At 45.1% G+C, this 20,013-nt stretch overlaps 2 protein-coding genes across 3 annotated transcripts in view; one reads left to right on the forward strand and one right to left on the reverse strand.

The window, feature by feature from the left end:
* Window positions 1–472: 472 nt before the first annotated feature.
* ZMAT3 (zinc finger matrin-type 3) lies at window positions 473–16,398 on the reverse strand. The gene is made up of 6 exons (XM_042798654.1): window positions 16,229–16,398; window positions 10,846–11,171; window positions 9,136–9,255; window positions 7,163–7,329; window positions 6,951–7,051; window positions 473–5,920 (listed from the first exon to the last, which is right to left on the reverse strand). The coding sequence occupies exons 2-6, from the start codon at window positions 11,113–11,115 to the stop codon at window positions 5,709–5,711; spliced, it is 870 nt and encodes a 289-aa protein (XP_042654588.1). The 5' UTR covers window positions 11,116–11,171; window positions 16,229–16,398; the 3' UTR covers window positions 473–5,708.
* Window positions 16,399–17,866: 1,468 nt separating this feature from the next.
* The window catches only part of PIK3CA (phosphatidylinositol-4,5-bisphosphate 3-kinase catalytic subunit alpha), a 44,449-nt gene continuing 42,302 nt past the window's right edge, over window positions 17,867–20,013 (forward strand). For both annotated transcript variants that reach the window (XR_006165894.1, XM_042799128.1), the window contains exon 1: window positions 17,867–18,165. The gene's annotated coding sequence lies outside the window, so the exon portion shown is untranslated. The remainder of the gene's footprint in view (window positions 18,166–20,013) is intronic.

Raw genomic sequence — 20,013 nt, forward strand, 5'->3', positions numbered from 1 at the left:
TCTCCTGGAGTCCTCAAGTAATGAAAGAGGGAAAGAGCACACTGGTAAAAAATGTGCAAATGTACATATCAGGCTCAGCTTGTCCCCACCTTTTTACAGTGAGAGTTGAAAGTCAGCCTGTGGTTCAGCCTGGGGCTGTTGCAGAGCTCGTGATGTCTGCGCGAGGGGAAAGCGCAGCCAGGAACAGAGACCTTCCCGTACCTTCTGGTTCCCATCCTGTCAGATGCTGAGCACTCCCAACCCCTCCTAAAGCCAAGACAGCTCAGAGGGAGAACTCAGCTGGCTTTCGGTAATAGTTGAAGTACACTGACCCCCCTCCAGAGTAACAAACTGTACACTGGCCTATACTCCTTTATCAATGTATTAAAACATATTACTCATGTAGTTGCACTTAATGCTCAGCTAAAATCAATTCAGTCATGCATAGTCCGGCCCTTATCGTAAGCAGTAATAATACCAAACACTAAGGCTGTACAATGATAAGAACAAGATGATTTATTGTATACTGAAGAAGAAAAATAGAAAAAGAAAAAAAAAATTTCATCAACTATTCCCTCACGGGGGTCAGTACAATATAAAGAAAATAAGGACAAATGTACAAAACCAACCTGACAAGAAGGCTCCAGATGAAACACATTCAAAGCACTTGTAAATGATGTTGCTGGACAAATGCAGAAGAAAATGAAATCAAGTAATTTTTTTCCTGCAAAACAGACTGAAAAACTGATTTTATTTTTAAAAACCCGCAGTCCTGCCTAGACCTGCAGATATTTCAGATAAAAAGATACAATTTTAGTTGTGAGACATTTTTTTTAAAAGAAGAGATTCCCAGAGCCACTTTTTGACCACATTTATTTGAAAGTAGATTTTTTCACTTCCAAATTTATGCAGATGGCAAAGAAGCCAGCCCAGCTCAAAACAGTGGGAGCTTAGCCACTAAGTTCAAAGAAACTAGGTCCACACTTCTGTTATCTGCTAATCCTTTGGCAACCACACCGTTTGTTTTTTGATAATCAGCAACAGGTGTCAATCTCATCCAGAGCATCCTTGTATATATGGTTGTAAAATTAAAAAACAAAAAAAACCAAACCAAAACAAAAAAACAAACAAAAAAAAACAAAACACAAAACAAAATACACATATATGAGAAAACATCAGCAGTATGAAATTCCTGAATGGTTTCAAGGCTTGCTCCTACTCAACTAAAGTCAAAGTACTTCAGACTAGTTTAGCTGGAGCAGGACCAAATCCTTATAGAACCAGACGCATATTCCTCAGAAAGCAAAACCTTAAGTGTTGTAACCCAAACATAGGAGTAAAAGACAAATTTTAACAATGTACCTTGCCTGGCCCTAGCCAACATAATAAATTTAGCTCAGGTATTTAATCTACTCCTGACTTGGGCAAGATTCCCATTGGTTACAGTGAGAGTATTGCTTAAGTAACATAGCAAAAGGATATCATGCATTAGTAAGCTAAAATATGAATCCACGCTTATGGCAATAGCTTTCCCTTCTAATACCCTATAATGGGCATCTAGGAAAGGAAAAGAGACAAGAAGCTTTACAGAGAAAAAAAAAAAAAATCTGCATTTTGTGACACTGATGACCATCCTAAGCAACGCCACAGAAGTCTTCAGGGTTCCTTTTGATGTACATAAAAAAAAGCAAAAATTCAAAAATAGACCAAAGTTAGGCAAGATTATAACACATTTACTCATTAGTGCAGAATACAAAATTAACAGCTAATGCTTAATACAAACAAAATAGCATTATTTTCGTACTACTCACAAATACATGATTTCCACATAGTTTACTTCCTTGCCTTAAAAGAAATGCTTAAATGTAGCACGAACTTCATGTGTCTCTAAAAATATCATCCCAAGTTACCAAAGGAACCATTGGAGGAAAAAAAAAAAAATATTAGAAATGGACATTTAAGAGCAAGTTGCAAGGAAATCCCCATTTTGTTTGACTTGAAAAGAAACAAAGATGACTCACTGGTTGGATTTGGGGTTTTTTTGTTGTTGCTTTTTTGGGGTGGGTTTATTTGTTTTTTTTATTTTATTTTCTTTTTCCTTGCTTCAAGGGAAAGAAAACGATACATATGTGGGAGGGAAAACATTTTCACAAATATAATAAATACCTTTTCTGATGCAAAAGCAAAGTGCGATGTAGAGGTTTTTTATTTAAACAAAAACAACTTACAGAATAATGCCTTAAATATTAACAAATCAATTAGTGGTCAGAAAAGTAAAATAAATATGAACACATTGATTTATATTTTACTTCTAGCAGCAAAGGTCATTAACCTACTGGCCAATGTGATAACTTCACAGAAGTCCTGTTTCTTGGGTTTGGTACTTTGTTTAACATGAGAAAAAGATTCATTGGGTCTGGAAAATGGTACTACAGCTGTATGGAATTCTCCCCAGCCCATCTATGTCAAATAGCGCTTGGCCATGACATGTTTTCAATATGTGTTTTGAACGGTGATTTGGAGAACAGCTTTCACAAAAACAAAACAAAACAAAACAACCAACATCAGGATCCACACAGTTTCTCATGCTGACAAGTATGACTTTGGATTGGCCTGAGCCCTAATGATATTAGTGAGGTGGGGTGTTTCCTCTTTGCAGTCAACAGTTTTCTGTGCTGGAGGGAGAGTGGGAAGATCACAAACCGTTAAGCAATGCTGAAGTGGGAGAGGAAAGCTTTGGTCACTTGTAGAGAAGGGTCACAACAGAGCACTGGGGCAAAGTGAGTCTCAGCTGCTTATCCCAGCAAGAAATATCTTTCCTCCCATGTAGGAAACCTGTCCTGCTCTTGCTGTCTGAGTCCTACTGTCTGCTTTATACCTGCAACCCACCACTTAGAAATTCTCAGGATGATGACATTCACTTGTTGTACTCCCTTGAACAAAATAAAGCAGATACAGGCCTCCCTGTTCTGGAAAGGCTCAAGCCATTCCTCAAAACCAGACTCTGCCCACACAGAGAGGAGCCCGCAGGAACAGCCCCCTGCACCTCCCTCGCACCCCCTCCCAAACACAGTGGTGTGCTGTGGCACGTTTGCAGCAGCTCTTACCAGGGGGTAACAGCACATGGTGCAAACTGAGTTTTGACACCTCCAGCAGTCACTGAAAATTCCAAATGAGGAACAGATCGCTGGGCTGGGAGCAAGAGTGGCAACCAAAGCAAAGTGGTGAACAGCTGATTTTCAGGACATGTGAAAGCAGATAAAAATGCCTTCTTGGCCCTAGCAATAAGCTAGACAACACCAGTACCTATAGCTCCTCCTGCTTGTATTTCACAATATGTTGTTTTTCCGCTACTAACAGCAGTCTGTTCGAAATGCCACACTTGAATTTACAGCAAGAGGGATGTTTAACCATAACGCGGGGCCCACTCTGGTAAAGCGCATTGTGGTGAGGATCATCCAACTCCCTTTGTTCCTGCCCAGTGGTGTCAGGCTAGCACAACAAAAGACAGAACACAGAGAAAACCAGAGCCCTTATTTGACTGAAAAAGATGAGGGGAAAAGGCTGCTGAGAGATTTTTGCAAGGGGAATGTTCTTCAAGGCTGCACAGAGGGTAAGCCAGGGGCAGGAAAGCATGGAAGAAACAGACTTACAGGCTGTCAAAACTGCTCAGTCAGTGCTTTACAACCTGGGCACTTGTCCTACCTTCCTACGTACTCCAGTGCACAAACCCTATTTATTTGGGCTTAGCACAAAGGAGGGGAGGGAATTCCATTCAAGAGGATATCCATTGCTCTGCCTGTACTGCAGGACAAGAATCAGCACCGAATGATGTGGGGGGTTGCTTTCGACCACTGTGCAAAAGCTCACCTTACCTGGATTTAGGAAGGTTGTGTTAAGGTTGTATGGCTACCTGATGCTCAGGTAGCTAAAGATAACCACACTTGATTTCTGAGAAGCAGCCAAGTGCAACAAACCTTTTTGAGGTGGACAAGAAAGACAAATAAAAAACTATCTGGATTTTTTGTTAGTTTACTCATTTTAAATTTTTTAAGGCAAGCAAAAAGTCCTTCTGGAATGCAAGAGGCAGGATCAGAATGGCAAAAAAAGGGGGTGGGGGAGCCATCTTCAACCTGATGCACTAGGTAAAATTTATCCCTGGTAAAATGCTACTGAAACCAATGAAGCTGCATCTAATTCAACGTACTGCCTAAAGAGGAGTGAGAGACAAGCCACGGTGCTTCCTTTACCCCCTCTGCACCTGCCACTGAAGTCAATGAAGCTATACTAGCGTACAGCAGTAGCAGCACAGTGGTGAATCAGGTCCAATGGAGGCTACCTACAGGCTGCACTTGCAACTGGAGCCAATGTTTTAGAAACACTGTGAACTGGATTCCAATCACAGCTCCTCACATCTACCCAAGTGCACAGAAAAATAAACATCAGCCCTAATTCTGCTCTTTATCCCCTTTCTACTTTTACTAAGGAAAAACAAAACAGACATATACCCTTTGGGTTTGTCTACACTTACAAAGTTGCTTAACAAGTTTCCCAAATACTTCTGCATGACCAAAAAGATGTTACTCAATCATCACCCCTGACGTTTACATCCTACCTAACTTCAGATTTTTGATGGTCCCTAAAACAGTGAAGTTCACATCAAGGAATGGAATTAAAACCCATCCTGAGATGGGAAAAGAAAGAGGGGAAAAAATTCATCCAATATTGGTAGCCCTAGTCCAAAGGAGCATTTCAGCTCTCCTCTGTAACACCCACTGGGCTTTGTCCAGGGAATGACATGGAAGTGGGACACACCGGTATCTGCTCCCCAAGGTCCAGGCAGCCCTGCTCCCCCAGGGCAATACAGCTGCAGGCCAGAGACCAACACTTGCTCTCTTCTACATCAGTGTGCAAAGAAATTACAGCTGACAGCTCCTTCCAACCTATTCTCAACCCTACTCAGTCTAAGGCAGAATCAGAGCAGAGCACATCTTATCTGAGCAAGTCTGCTTTCTGATTCACTTCATTAAGCCACTGAGATCCCCACAGTTTCTCTTCAGGAAGATGAGCTACACCCTTGATGCATTAAGGTGCCCAACCAACAACACTGAGAATCTTCTTTCATTGTAAACTGGTAGAAGAGAGTATTTCTGAATACACAAGACCCTCCAAGGAGAAGACATGCACAGCCTTTCTACAAGGATGTGGAAGGAACCTACTCTGGGCTGTAATGGGGGCCACAAGTAGCAATTTGTGGACAAGTACACCACCTAATTCACACCCCATTCCTGCCCCTCTTTTACAAGCTGCCCAGATTCAGTCTGCTGTAGCGAAGCATTCTGGAGCACTGCTCTGCAGCGTGCAAAGAGAGGAGAGGGCTTTGCACGTGGCCCACCTGTGTGGTAGAACCACAGAAGTTCCCAGCACTTCTTGGGCTTTGCATATTCATGCAGAAGGCTGGGGAGAAGAGAGAGTCCTCCCCGCCACTCAATACAATGAAGAGCCTTAGATAATTAGCAAACAAACATCAAAAACACTTCATGTCCTGCACAGCGTCATCCTGCCAACTATGATAGAAAAAAAATCTAACCATACCGTTAAGTTTGCAGGTGTTACATGTATAGCTCGAGAGCATACTCCTATCAAATGGAGCACAAAGCAGGGCATGTGGCAAACAGCAGGCGAGAGACAAGCTGCTCTATTTGCAAACTACTACCAAGGGTGGCGCATCATTGTACATAGCCTAGGTTCTCCATCTCGTTCCTATAGCGCTGTTCGGACACCTTGCTTTTATGCTGTTTGCTTTCTAAGTGCTGTCTGAACTCCATCTCCTCGCTGGCCCCGGCGTTGCACATGGAGCAGTAGAACTGGCCACTGGGAGTGACGCACATGGCCAGATCCCGAGGAATCCTCTGCCGTGAGCGGGGATTGAAGTAGGGACCTGAGGAGTCAACAGAAAAGCCTGTTTTATCTATAAGAAAAAAAAGCTTGAGGCAGCTCAGGGACAACTTCTAAGCCCGATTAATGATTAAAAATCGGCCAAAGATTAGCTTCTTTAACTGAGCAGAGTCTGAACCTTACCTTCCCACATGACCTCTGCTGAGATCCAGATTTACAGGGGTATAGCACAAGGGGGAGCAGTATCTGCTGGTATTTTCTAAAGCAGTAGCAGTGGGCTTAGGGCCCCAGTCTTATTAAGAATCAATAGGGCTTTGAAAATTAGGAGTCTAATCATTTAAAGTGATGAATCAATTCTTTCCTTTTTTTTCCTTAACCTTCCAATTCCAGAACTAGAACAGTCTTTTGACTAGAATAAACTGCCTCAGTTTAAAATGATCCCCAAATTATACGGAATAGAACTTTAAAATATTTATCTTTTCCACATGACAGTAGTTTGAAAGACACAATTAAACCAAGCTTCACCAGTAATCGGGGTTTCAGCTAATACACAGGGTTTCAGCTCATAACACAACTTAAAATGAAAAAGAGAAACAGATGCTGGGCTGGACACTGTAAAATACATTTTAAATCACAGTAAAGAGACAAAGTTAGTATCTAACACCTGAGGAAGGACTCTAGGAACAGATGGTCTTAGAGGGAGGCTAACATGCTCTCTCATTCTGGTCATGGGAGTGCAAGTACAGGTTGATGTGCTACAGTAGGAGTCAAAGCACCTGGGCACTTGCCAAGAAAATAAAGCAGGAAAACTGTCACCACTTAAAGCAGCCTTAGAGACAGACAGATGGTAAATTAAGTTACAAACTGAGAAACCGAACTAACAAGCAGGCTGACAAAACAAAGCAACTTTAGCAGCTGGGAAAAACATGCAGATATGAAGGATCAGCAGAGCTAGGACCAGCTCCTTTCACAACCTGTCTCTGCTAAAACAGACTTCAGAAACAGAAGAAAACCAAGTCTGTTTATTATTCATTATTATACCAACTATAGAACAGATGCAAGCTCCCAGTTACCTGTGTTGTTTTGGACTGTATACATATTTCTTCTGTTCTGCATCATCTTATATTCATTCCCTTCTTTCCTTGCCCTTCGTTTGCCTAGTTCTGATGCATCCCTGAAGATTAAACAAATATGAATAGCTGCAATTCAGAGTTTTCTGAGAAAAAGACTGTCAGATACACTGCCACATACTTTCAGCCTGAGCGTGAAGTTGAACAATACCTACGAGAATGAGTTATTCTGTGCTTCTGCAAGACGCAGCCGTTTGGCATGATTTTTCCCTTGGTAGTGAGCCTGTGCCACAGCTGGAGAACTAAACGAGGCATCACAAAGCTTGCAGTAATCATTCTCTGTGGCCAAGATCACTCGGCCACCTGGTTTACTGGATCCCATCTAGCAGGAAAGGGAGAGACAGCATGTGAAACAGAAGGTTAAATTGTTGAAATATTTGAATCACAGGGACTTAGACCAGTATCGTTTTCATCAGGCAGCAAGAGAGCTGGAATTAGCACATATGGATTAGGAGACTCTCAAGTGTTCCCCAAACTGTTCTCATTTTCCCTGCCTCAGCTTCTGAGAATCTGCAAATTCCTTGAGATCCAGGCAAATCCCTGGCCTCAGATGGAGAGGAAAGCAATGTGAACAAACACTGTACCACTGCAACAGCCACAGAGGCTCATTCACTTCACAGCAGTGACTTAACTCCTCTACTCCTGACTGCTAGGAGCTGATGAGCAGTGACTTTCACACTGAGGAAGACCCACTGAGAGGTGAAGGTGCTCCTCTCTCCTGTTCACAGCATACCTAGTCTCTCCACAGTACCCTGTTTCTACACAGCTCCCTGACCACACTAAGAGATTTAAAAAAAAAAAAAAAAAAAAGAAAACAATAGCAGAGCTGTCAAACCTCTGATCCTTACCCTTCAGGTAGGAAGACACCTGGATCAAGACTTCAAAGGAAGGACCGAGCCTCACAGGAGTAGCTCCTGCCATATGAAGGATACTTTGCCTGTCTGGTCAGACCACACACCAATTAAGGCAGCAACCATGTCTCCTCAGTGTGTATCATCCAGAGAAAAGTGCTTTGTAAACAGTGCAGCCACAGTGATTCACATAGCCATGTCACTGCAGCACCTGTCAAGTTGAGTTTCTTTCACCTCTACTATGATACTGTTCAAGCTTATAGACACACACACACACACACACACAGTTCTGACTTCTAGGTTACAACATCAATCGTCACATGGCCCCAGAGCGGTCTTTTTATTGCCATGGATCATTTTCTCCACTAAAAAATAATAAATAAAAAAGCAACAGACACCCTAGCAGGTATGGCACCCTTGTCCCACTACCTAGCACTGGAACCCATGCCCTCTCGATTCAGTTCTGTGAGCCACAAAGTTATTATACATGGGACGGAGTCTCCCTCTGCCGGCTCCAACAGCAGGTATAACAGTTTGCCACTGAACAAATGCTCTTTGTTTTTCTAGATACAACAGAGGCTTATGCTCTTGGAAATGACAGGCACAGCCTCCATCCCTGAAGCCCAGCTGTGGTTCCCTGCACAGTCACATACAAAAGCCAGGTTCGCTGTTAAGTCCCATGACAATCAGAAGTGATGAACTGTAGAAGAAAGAAAAAAACATCTCTTTTGCCTCTAATGTGCCCGAGACAGAATTAATCTGGATGACTGAGGGAACAATCCATTCACCCTACACACAGGAATGAGAACTTCAAAAGGAGCAACAAAAGAGGAATTAGCTAACAGCCCTGGGCAATGGGTGTAGGAGCACCTAAGCACTTTTTCCATGTAGGATTCCCTCACACAATGGAGGGATGATTGTGCAGAGCAGATGCCACACCCTCGTGTCCAAATCCAGCTCCAGCAATGCTGTTTTATACCTGCTCTTAAACAACCCTAATCAGCAGCACATCAGACTTCCCTAGGAATCAAAGTATTTGCCATGCAGAAATAGAACATTTTAAGTCCAATATTCTGCTGCAAGGGCAGATCAATATCTGCGTCTTCAAAGGAAAGCAAACAGCTCACAACAGGCCATTTCCACCATCCTGTGCCATCACAAGGAAAATTCTTTCCCAACTCCTGCAGTAATCCTCAACGAGTGAGATCTAGTTACCTTTATTGGGGGGTTAGGTGACAAGTAATCAGCGTGATCTCAGTCACCTCCCCATGCCTTACCTGAGCTGGCAGGGAGACAACCTGAGGCGGGGTGGGCTCAACCGAACTACTCATTCTGGCAGGTGCCGGACAGCTGTTGGCAGCATAGTAATTCCGGAGTTTCTTACTGTGGTTTTTACCCTGGAAAGAGAACCCAAATTAATCGCCATCCTCATAATAGTATCTCACGCTGAAAGAAAAAGGATCCAGAGACTGAAATGACAAAGTGGCCATGAAGATAGCACCTCAGGTAAAGGAGTGGTCACTCAGAAAATAATAGCTTTGGACTTTAAAAACGCTGGCATCCCCTCCTTTCTCTAAAATGTTCATCACCTAGCACGATTGGGCCTAATTTTCAACCGATTTTCTCAAATCGGTAAGTTTACAATTAGTTCCCCAATCTGTTTCCATAGAAAACTAGTATTTTGTGTTTTAAACATGAAACACTAACTGCTTTGCATAGCTTTTTGATAAGTCTGAACACACACACACACTTCATGAGGTTGCAAGCGTGAGTTAAAATATGAGATTGAATCTAAAAAGCCCTGCTTCATATTTTATTTTCTCTTGGAAAACATATACTGTTGTTCTTTTTGGTGTTTTGAAAACCTGATAGAACTGCATGAGAGTATTGTGCATTGTGGATATATAGTAAGGTATACGCATAAATGCAAGTTACGTACTGCAAACGCACTTCTGTCCCCTCATGGCAGAAATGCTGCAGAAATCAAACACTGAAGTGTAACACTAATTCAACCTACCCCTTCACTGGCATGATACCACTTTTTCAGGGCCAGCAGCAAATCTGAGATCCGAGTCTGGTCTCCTGAGAATATGGACAAGCACCCTTTTGGACTTGCTGGTGGCGAAAGTTACTATCTCCACATCCCACACAAAGACAGCACTAGTAAGATAGCATACTAGTAAAATGGGGTAACATAAAACTATGACATATTTGATCTCCCAGCAAAGAGTCATATGCGAACAGTCCCTAACCTATTTCAGAGAAGTCAACCAGACCAATATGAACAAAACTAATTTGGTTTGAGCTGGCTCAGCTGATGCTGTCCAAATCAGATGGAAAGTTTCCATTAATGGCCCCACCAGCAGACCAGTTGTGTGCATAACCTCAGGAAAGGAGACAGTGATGAACACCACAGCAGCTCCCTTTCCTAAGTGCACTGCTGGATCCAGCAGAAAACATCTGTCCAGGCCTTACAAAATCACATCTGTGGAATCAGAAGTCCTATTTTATTGGATGACTGTACAGGTGGAAAATAGATCACATAAAACAAAGGAAAATTAAGAGTGTCTGCCTTTTCACCCATGCCATCTTGGTACCACTTCTCTGCCCCTGTGGACAAGGTTTTCACAACATGCTCCAGTGATGACACCTTAAATGAAAGCACTGCAGCATGTCTGGACGAACGGCAAATCCAAGTGTGGTGAAGATATGGCTACAAAGCAGTTCTAGCCACAGCTTCCAGTCCATCAGATGGTGTAGAGGTAGCTTCGGATGAGCTAACTCAAACGCTGCTGCTGGGGTGCAGCCACCTCAACAAAGCACTCAAAAATCCCTCGAGAAGCTAAATTAGTCCTGGTGCTTAGCCCACACGTAGCTCTGTGCTACCACAGCAACGCTACTGGCAGTGCACACGTTGGCACAGGTATGTCTACACAAGCTGCAGATGCAGCAGCCCTGGAAGCCGTGCCTCCCGCTGCTCTCCTTACCTGGTAATGAGCCTGGGCTTGTTGTGCTGAATTCAGAGTGACATTGCAAAGCTTACAGCACAGAGGCTTACATAGTTCTTCCAGCATAGGGTCCTGCTCCACCACTTTCGCAAGCTCTTCTTCTTGTGCGTGATGAAAGGAAGGCCCCAGTCCGAGAGATTTTGGTGGGGACAGTGGTGAGTTGGCTCTTGGCCTTGTAGCCACTGACATAGGAAGAGATGAAGGCTTCTCAGAATGAGGAATAAGTCCTGCTTGCTGTAGAAGAATCATTGGCCAGGAAGATTGTGAGCATGCTACTTCTAAAGGATGAGGAATCTTCTTTAGATCTAGATCAGAGACACAAAAATGCTGACATAAGCATCGCTAACAGCAACACCGACAATCCAGGGCACAACTTCGGTAACTTCATTGCCTCTCCTTTATGCCTTTTCACAATGCCAAGCAGGATGAAGTCAGTTTGTAACACTTTACCCCACAGGAACAGCAGCATACCAGACAGCCAGGGCCAGATTAGAAGATACATATGTAAGAATTGGATCGAAGTCCGAAATGTGGTTGTTATTACCCCACGGCACCCTCCTGGACAGGTAAGGACACCTCACCATTCATAGTACCTGATACACAGCACACACCCCACTGCTCTATGAACTCTGGAAGATGTGACATACAACAGGCACAGCACATACAGCTGTGTTAATGGGAGTGGGAAGGGCACAACCACTAGCCTCATCTTCTTCTGACAGCCTAAGAAGAAGCTCACACTCCAAGACCTAAACAAATATTACAATGTATTACTGCTACTGCTGACTTTAAAAAAAAAAAAAAAAAAAAATTTTATATCTGGGTAGATATAACATACATACACACACACACAAATACATCCCTCAAATATTCACAAAGACCTTCCCGAGGAAAGATATTCTACAGTTAACTTTTCTCAAGCCAACAAAAGGCAAAGAGTGAGAACCAACATGAGCACACCTTGTTGTACGCAGTCAGCTCCCAAAGGTTCTCTTCCATGGTCTTGTTGAACGACCTTGAGCAATTTCTCATGTTTCCTTTACTATCAATGCAACATTTAAAGCTGTAGCTTCTTCTTCTGCAAAATGGAGAACCTATCCCATATTAACCTTTATTAAATTATTTTTCAGTTAATTAATTTTTAGAACTAACCCTAGATTTCCAACATGGAGTTCCGAGAGACTTATTTAATTAAAGCTTATAAATCACATCTAAAGCCTGGTATGAACATTCCTAGAATAATGCAGAGCAGTGATATTATGAATCAAGGCACAGCCACTTTTGTATTTTAATTTCTTATTAGTTTCTTATCATAACAAATCCTGTTCACTGCTACACTGGGATCAAGAGAAGCATTATCTTGGCCTTTGCAGATCACTTCTAACTAAGGCTACATTGGTAGCAATCATGTTTATGCTACAGGCTTTGTTAATTTGTTTAAGCAAATACTGAGCCACATCTACATTTTAAAATAACACTTCTGGATAATTAAGGAAAGGTAAATTAAATGCCATGTAGGAACTTTGTTCCTAAATAGTTTTTGAAAAAAGAATTTGACTTCAAAGGCATTTAGGAATCTGGACAAGCAGATAATATTTATCTGGGATAACTTCTGGAATTTTCAATCTGCTAAAATTAGCAGGAGATAAATACCTTGCTACATTCAAGGTCTGGAAAATCCCAGCCGATGTCTGCATTTTTAGGTATTGTATTAGGTCTATGTTCTATTAGGAAAAATAAAAAATAATTAAAAAAAAAAAAGAGAAAAAATAAGAAAGAAAAATCAGTAGGACTACAGTGCTCCAGTAACACAAGAACTTCTGAAGTGCTTACCTCTAAAAACAGACTCCCAACTAATACAAGATTGGAGGCAATTCAGTTTGGGGAAAAGGGGAAAAGGGGAAAAGGGGAAAAGGGGAAAAGGGGAAAAGGGGAAAAGGGGAAAAGGGGAAAAGGGGAAAAGGGGAAAAGGGGAAAAGGGGAAAAGGGGAAAAGGGGAAAAGGGGAAAAGGGGAAAAGGGGAAAAGGGGAAAAGGGGAAAAGGGGAAAAGGGGAAAAGGGGAAAAGGGGAAAAGGGGAAAAGGGGAAAAGGGGAAAAGGGGAAAAGGGGAAAAGGGGAAAAGGGGAAAAGGGGAAAAGGGGAAAAGGGGAAAAGGGGAAAAGGGGAAAAGGGGAAAAGGGGAAAAGGGGAAAAGGGGAAAAGGGGAAAAGGGGAAAAGGGGAAAAGGGGAAAAGGGGAAAAGGGGAAAAGGGGAAAAGGGGAAAAGGGGAAAAGGGGAAAAGGGGAAAAGGGGAAAAGGGGAAAAGGGGAAAAGGGGAAAAGGGGAAAAGGGGAAAAGGGGAAAAGGGGAAAAGGGGAAAAGGGGAAAAGGGGAAAAGGGGAAAAGGGGAAAAGGGGAAAAGGGGAAAAGGGGAAAAGGGGAAAAGGGGAAAAGGGGAAAAGGGGAAAAGGGGAAAAGGGGAAAAGGGGAAAAGGGGAAAAGGGGAAAAGGGGAAAAGGGGAAAAGGGGAAAAGGGGAAAAGGGGAAAAGGGGAAAAGGGGAAAAGGGGAAAAGGGGAAAAGGGGAAAAGGGGAAAAGGGGAAAAGGGGAAAAGGGGAAAAGGGGAAAAGGGGAAAAGGGGAAAAGGGGAAAAGGGGAAAAGGGGAAAAGGGGAAAAGGGGAAAAGGGGAAAAGGGGAAAAGGGGAAAAGGGGAAAAGGGGAAAAGGGGAAAAGGGGAAAAGGGGAAAAGGGGAAAAGGGGAAAAGGGGAAAAGGGGAAAAGGGGAAAAGGGGAAAAGGGGAAAAGGGGAAAAGGGGAAAAGGGGAAAAGGGGAAAAGGGGAAAAGGGGAAAAGGGGAAAAGGGGAAAAGGGGAAAAGGGGAAAAGGGGAAAAGGGGAAAAGGGGAAAAGGGGAAAAGGGGAAAAGGGGAAAAGGGGAAAAGGGGAAGGCATGAACTAACTTGGGGACAAGCTTTTAAGAAGGTAGTAGAGGGACCAGCTATTTTAACGTTTTTAAATAACCCTCCACCACCAAGGTTCTGTGAAATTATAGGAGAACTACATCTAACATGATGTCACCATAAAAACAAAATCAAAACCAGTATCACGGAAACTAACTAGAACAAGATAAAATGGAATCCACCACAAAGAAGGATGAGGAAACACAGGAACAGCATGGTATAAATAATCCATCATCAGTGTAAATTCTGTTGTGCTACAACTTTCAGCATACATGTTCCTAGGTAAACAGAACTATGGAAAAAGAGTTTGCTATCTTTAGTTTCCTCAAGTAGCACTCTGTAGACAGTCTAACTAGTTTCAGTGGGGCTACAGACGGAACAAGTTCTTATTCATGATGGTTAAATATATCATAATACAGGCCTATCAAGGCAGTTTAGATCAACTATGCAAGCAGGTGAGTATGACATCAAAGTTCAAAGTTTTATTACACCACTATAATGGGCCTCTTACCTTAAAATGGGAGCAAATTATAGCTAGATACTTCATAGAACAATATAAAGAGATCTACAGTAAATGGCAATCGGGCTCTATCTGCTTAATTCTGCATGAGTGTTTGTTGCATCAAGTCTTCCACATGCAACTGTCACAGAAGGGCTTTACCATATACAAGACAGGACACAGTGCTTATGAGTTCTGCATCCATGGAAGAAAAGGTAATAATAACGTGATAGTCTTAGTAAATCTTTAATTGTAAGGTCATATACTGTTTCTTAAATTGAACAGTAGTCTGAAGATAAAATTAAGGCTGTGTGGGCAATTTTAAAATTAGAACTTCTTGACTTGACATATGCAACTGATTTTCTTCTGATGGTGATCTCTCATCACTGAAATTGCTCAAATTACGTCAGTTTCCTTCTTACAGATATTATTTATAAGAAAAAAAAATAATCTCTCAAATTAAGCTTATTTACATGTCCCTTTAACCTGCCACTGCTGGTCACTACAGATTCTCTGTCCAAGACAAAGTAACAGGACATCTTTGACTTTTTCCTTCACTGGAGAAGCTGCAAAGCCTTTACACCACAAACAGCAAAGGAATGAGGAATCTCCATCACCAAGGACTCACAACAGCACAGCCCGCAGCAGGGTAAGGACCTGCAGCTTTTCAGGGTGAGCTGAGGAGACATTCTGCCTCAAGACAGCATCTCAGATCTCAGCCACGGATCCTCCTCCACACCATATGGGCTAGGATATACTTCCACCCTGTGCCTGTTGTCCTCATGTGGGTGCAAGGGAGACAGGCACGCTGCCCTCCTCACTACTTGCAGGTCAGGGCATCCCAAAGGCCGCACTGAAGGAGGAGACCCAGCCTCCATCCCCCAAGTACCACAGCCTGGGTACCAACCAGTGCTCAGGCACTGACGGTGGCACAGATAACAGGGAGCAACCTCCGCAGCACAGTTCTGGGAAAGGAACTGGTATGGCCTCAAATCTGAGCACCGTTTGCTGGGGAAGGCACCAACACAACATGACCTTCCTTGGCCATAAGTGTAAACCACTGTGAGAAACTTATGTGTCACATGTTCCCACTAGAATTGGTTTTCAAATGCAGTTGAGGCAAATAATGACAGTGATAGAAATCTATACAAATGATGAATGAGTTACGGGTTTAATTTTCTTCTTCAAGACAGGAAGTATTTCTTCTCAAGTCCATTTGTATCTCAAAACATTGACATTACTTTGCCAGAAAGTTTACCTGTGGCCATAGGCTAGGTCATTTTATAATGCTGCAGGATTGAAGACAGAGTGATAAACCAAACATGCATTGTACACATCCCCACCTTAAGATGCAGGGCCTACTAACCCTCTGATGATGAGGATACATATTTAGTAACACAGAAACAGAGGGAATTTACCATCTCTTACATCAACAGAGTATCAGAAACCACTGACATCCTAGCAGGCATTTCTGCAAAGTTGCATGCCTTGCAGTCTCGGTGATGGAGTCTAAGAGGGGAAAAAAAAAAAAAAACAAAACCAAAAAACAAAACCCCCCAAACCAAAAAACAACAACCAAAAAAAACCCAACACAAACAAACAAAAGAACAAACTAAAGCAAAAAAATACCAACCCCCCCCATCTGGTATCTACTACCTCGGAATAACTGGACCTGAGCAAGAATTCAAGGCACCAACACGGTTTTGGAGACGCAGAAACAAAACCAACATCAAGGAGAAGCAGATACAGATATCCGCGTCACCAAAGTCACCCCCGAACACGGCAGAATCATTGCGACCCCCCCCCCCGCCCCAGTCCCGTACCGACAGGCAAAGCCAGCCCCCGACCCTGCCGAAAATCCGGCGTCCCCCATCCCCCTGCGGGGCCAGCGCCGCGTCCCCCACCCCCTCCGCGGCACCTACCACGCCGGCGGAGACTGCGAGCGGCGGCCCCGGCCCCCACGGCTACCGCTGTCCTGCGTGTCCCCCCCCCCCCGCCCCGCACAACTTCAGCCGGTGCCCGAGGCCGCGGGAGGGCCAGGACCGCCGGGCACCGCCGGCGCCAGCTGCAGGAAGTGACCGCAGCGCGGCGGGGCGGGGCCTGCGCGGGGGCGGGGCCCGCGCCGGGACGGGCGTGGTCAGCGCGGGACAGGCGTGGTGTGATGCTGGGTGGGCGTGGCCTGCCCCGGGAGAGGCGTGGCCAGCGCGGCCGGGCGGGCAACGCGGCGCCGGGCAGCGCCGGTTACGGGGTGTCGGGGTGGCTGTCGGGCCTCGCCGCCCGCTCACCGGCGTTGCCAGGTAGGTTTATTGCCCCCGTGCCTCGCCGGGAGCCGCGGGTGAAGAGCCCGGAAGCGCGCTCCCGTGAAATCAGCCGCCGCCTCACTCGCGTTACAGCGGGGGTTTGAGCTTACGGGGGGCCCTGCCGCGCCGCCCTCGTTTTTCCCCCGGTCCCCGGTAGCTGCTGGCTCTGCAGAGCTGGCTTCTTTTGAAATAATCTCACGGAAACGCGTTTTTTTTTTTTTTTTTTTTTTTTTTTTTGCATTACGGGCTAAAACACAGGTTGAAAAGTTGGTCCAAATGTCCAATCCCAAATTGTGGGTTTACACAAGGTTGGATATGTGGAAGATGAAAAAACGTGTTGACTGCAGAGGAAGTGGCGGCGTGAGACTCCGCAGTACAAAACAACCACAAAGGGCAACTACGCGTTAAAACGAACTACACAGATTAGCACCTGTGAAAGGGAACCCATTGAGGGAGTCCTGGGAACAAAAACCACCTCATTCGGAACATAACGATTTAGCTCAGCCTTTTGGATGCCAGCGGCAAAAGACTCTTAGCAGAACTCTATTTTCACATGGGAACAGGGCACCATTGGAGGAAAGAAGAGGCCTCCCCTTTGGAAAGCATAAAATCACACTGTAAACGATTTCGGTACTCTCAAGCGCTGGGGTCCGTGCCTTCAGTATACCATATGTATAATTTTTTTTTTTTTTCCCCTCTGGCACTTTTGCTTTTTGACAGCAAAGACTGCAATTAACCTGGATTTGCATATAAAAACATCTTCAACGCATTGCTGCTGCTCGCAGCCCAAGCGCGTTCCCTCCCCCCAGAGTCAGGCGGGCCGGCAGCGTGGGTCCCTCTCTTTCGAAGCACACTGCCTTCCGCCGCTTTTCACCCTTTTCCCCGGCACAGGAACGCGCCGAGGTCACTGCGAACTGAAACCACCACCCCAAATTTACGGCAGCGACCCGCCAACCCAGGTCACACACACACACCCCCCCCCCGCCTCCCAGCGACTCTCGCTCGTTGTGCGGCTCCCACCCAACCACACCAGCCCGGTGCCCTCACTTCACACCCCCGGGGCCTGTGGGTTTAGGGTGGTCTCTCTCTTCGCTTTTAAACCTCCCAGGCACCGCAGTCCCCCTCCCCCCCCGCCACGGCGATCCCCGCCGCCGCCGCCGCCGCTCCTCCTCCTCCTCCTCCTCCCCCTCCCTCCCCGGTTCCCCTTCCGGCGTGCGGTGCCATCCCCATCCGGGGTCAGGGCGCCGCCCCCTTTCCTGTTATTGCCCGTGCGGGAGGCGGCTGGGCGGGAGGGTTGTGGGCGGGGGGGCGGCTGCCGGCGCCGCTCCCGCCAGCGCCCCGGTGGGGGGAGGAGGAGGACGACGACAACAACAACGACAACAACAACAACGACGACAGCGAGGAGGAGGAGGAGGGTCGCCCTCCCGCCAGCCCGCCTAACGGGGTGCGGCGGCGGCTGTAAGGGCGGCTCTGAGGGGTTGCGAGCGCTACTGGGGCGCTGCCCGTCGTGGGCGGCGGCCGCGGGCCGGCTCTTGGAGACGGGAGGCCGCGGCTGGAAGGTGAGTGAGGGGGTTGGGGGGGGGGGGGGCTGGACACACGGACACTTCTCCCGCCCTACGGCAGCGCTCTCCGGGGTCGTCCCGCCGTGGTGGCCGGGCGGTGGCGAAGGGGAGCGCCGCGCCGCTTTCTGAGGCGGATTGTTCCTCGTCGGCAGCCGGAGGGAGAGGCGAGACCCTCGGCTGGCTGAGGGGGGCCGGGGCGCTGCGGCCGGGCTTCCCTCGCCTGGGAGAGCTCCAGGGCGTTCCTCCGCCAGACGCGGCGTGGTGATTCTCCCCTCGTAGGGACGAGGGAGAGGAAAAAACGTAGTGTCGCGTTGGTTTCGAGTGTGGCTCCCCTGCATACGTACAGAGATTTTGTATGAATATCTTTCAGGAGTTCTTGTGATGGAGCGTATGTAGGCTCGCCGTCGGGCCGGTTAGTGATGCTGGGAGCGGAGCCTCTTCCGACTGGGTGTGTGCGTGAATCGGTGGCGTGCAATCTCCCGTTTCCAGCTGCAGTCGATTTACAGTAGCAACGTCACACCAATGCTACCTGTAAAAAAACTTATTTCTTATTCCCTACTCTCCAGAGATCTGTTTTTATTGATGTTAAATATAGAACTGCTGTTTCTTACAAGTACTTGTGTGTTTTCCAGTAGACTGAACGTTAACAAAACCTTGCTTAAACTAATACAAACTGCATGTTCCTTCTTCTTTGGGGGTTTTGTTGTTGTTATTAGTATTCCTGAAGTTATTAACGTATCAGACCTATTAGTTCTGCTGCTGTTACTGCTATGTCTCTCTAAGTTTTTTTCCTGTAAGTCTATTCTTTTTGACTTTAAAGTGAACCGAGGTTACTTTATAAACAGTGCATGTTTAGAACAAGCATAAGGAAGGTAGATGTTTAGTAGTAGACAGGATCGACTATAAAGCTTTACTTGAATTAATTCTGCAGTTATGAGCATTCTGCAGCAAACTTGTAAAAGAGTGGTAAACTGGATTCTGAATCTGGATTTTGTAGTACTTGTTAGAAGAAATCTGGACTCTGTTCTGTTAGTTACATATACTCTCACATCCCCTCTTTGAGCTGTAGCAGGCTTTCGAATTCATCACACTAGGTGAGCTCAGAAACCTTCCCATTATGATTTGAATCATTCTTTAATTTCTTCCACCTCACAATTAATTTACAGAGTTGTTCTCATACTTGTTTCTTCAGTTGTTTCCATGTTGCACTTCTATAGTGAAGTAATAATCAAAGTCTACCTCTTGCGCATAAACATCATTAGTTCCTAGGAATATTCCAGTGTTTGGGATGATGGGATTTAATGGCTTGTCTGCTGTGGGGCACTGACTGGATAAGCTGTTCTGAAGTAAAGCCCCATGTGAACTTAAAGTTTCACAATAAATAACTACATTCTCAAACAATAACATTGGCAAACTTTTCCATAGTAGTTAGTTGGAAGCATTTTTTAGCCAGTGTCATCACGTAGACAAACCACAGATCAAGCAAGCTCATAGTGTTTACAGAGGAATTTATGAAGCCACACAATTCCTTATGGGATCTATGAAACATTCTGCTTTTCCATGAAGACAATAAATACCACAACTTCAGAGCTGCAGTTGAAATTTGACTGGGGCAGATGCTCTGCATTTCATAGGTGTTAACTTGATGCCATTCTTAACAACCTGGAGATGGTGTTTCCTGTTTTTTTTTTTTTTTTTCAAAGCACACTAGACCCAGCCTACAAATCTATGCCAAGGTGTTTTAGTTGTTCGACTGCTGCAAATTGTCATTCTGTGTTAATGGCAAATTCGTTTTGCTTCTTGTTGCTACTCACTCGCTTGAATAACGACATTGAGTGTTCTGTT

The sequence above is a fragment of the Tyto alba genome, unplaced genomic scaffold, assembly GCF_018691265.1.
Source record: "Tyto alba isolate M040663 unplaced genomic scaffold, T.alba_DEE_v4.0 Super-Scaffold_10, whole genome shotgun sequence".
NCBI lineage: Eukaryota > Metazoa > Chordata > Aves > Strigiformes > Tytonidae > Tyto > Tyto alba.

Excerpts from the sequence above, each read along its gene's own strand:
- ZMAT3 (XM_042798654.1), bottom strand. The coding sequence starts at position 11,115 with ATGATTCTTCTACAGCAAGCAGGACTTATTCCTCATTCTGAGAAGCCT. Across the intron at positions 9,256-10,845 it reads AAGCCCAGGCTCATTACCAG|GGTAAAAACCACAGTAAGAA; the intron begins GTAAGGAGAGCA and ends TTCTCTTTCCAG. Across the intron at positions 5,921-6,950 it reads TACAGTCCAAAACAACACAG|GTCCCTACTTCAATCCCCGC; the intron begins GTAACTGGGAGC and ends TTGACTCCTCAG.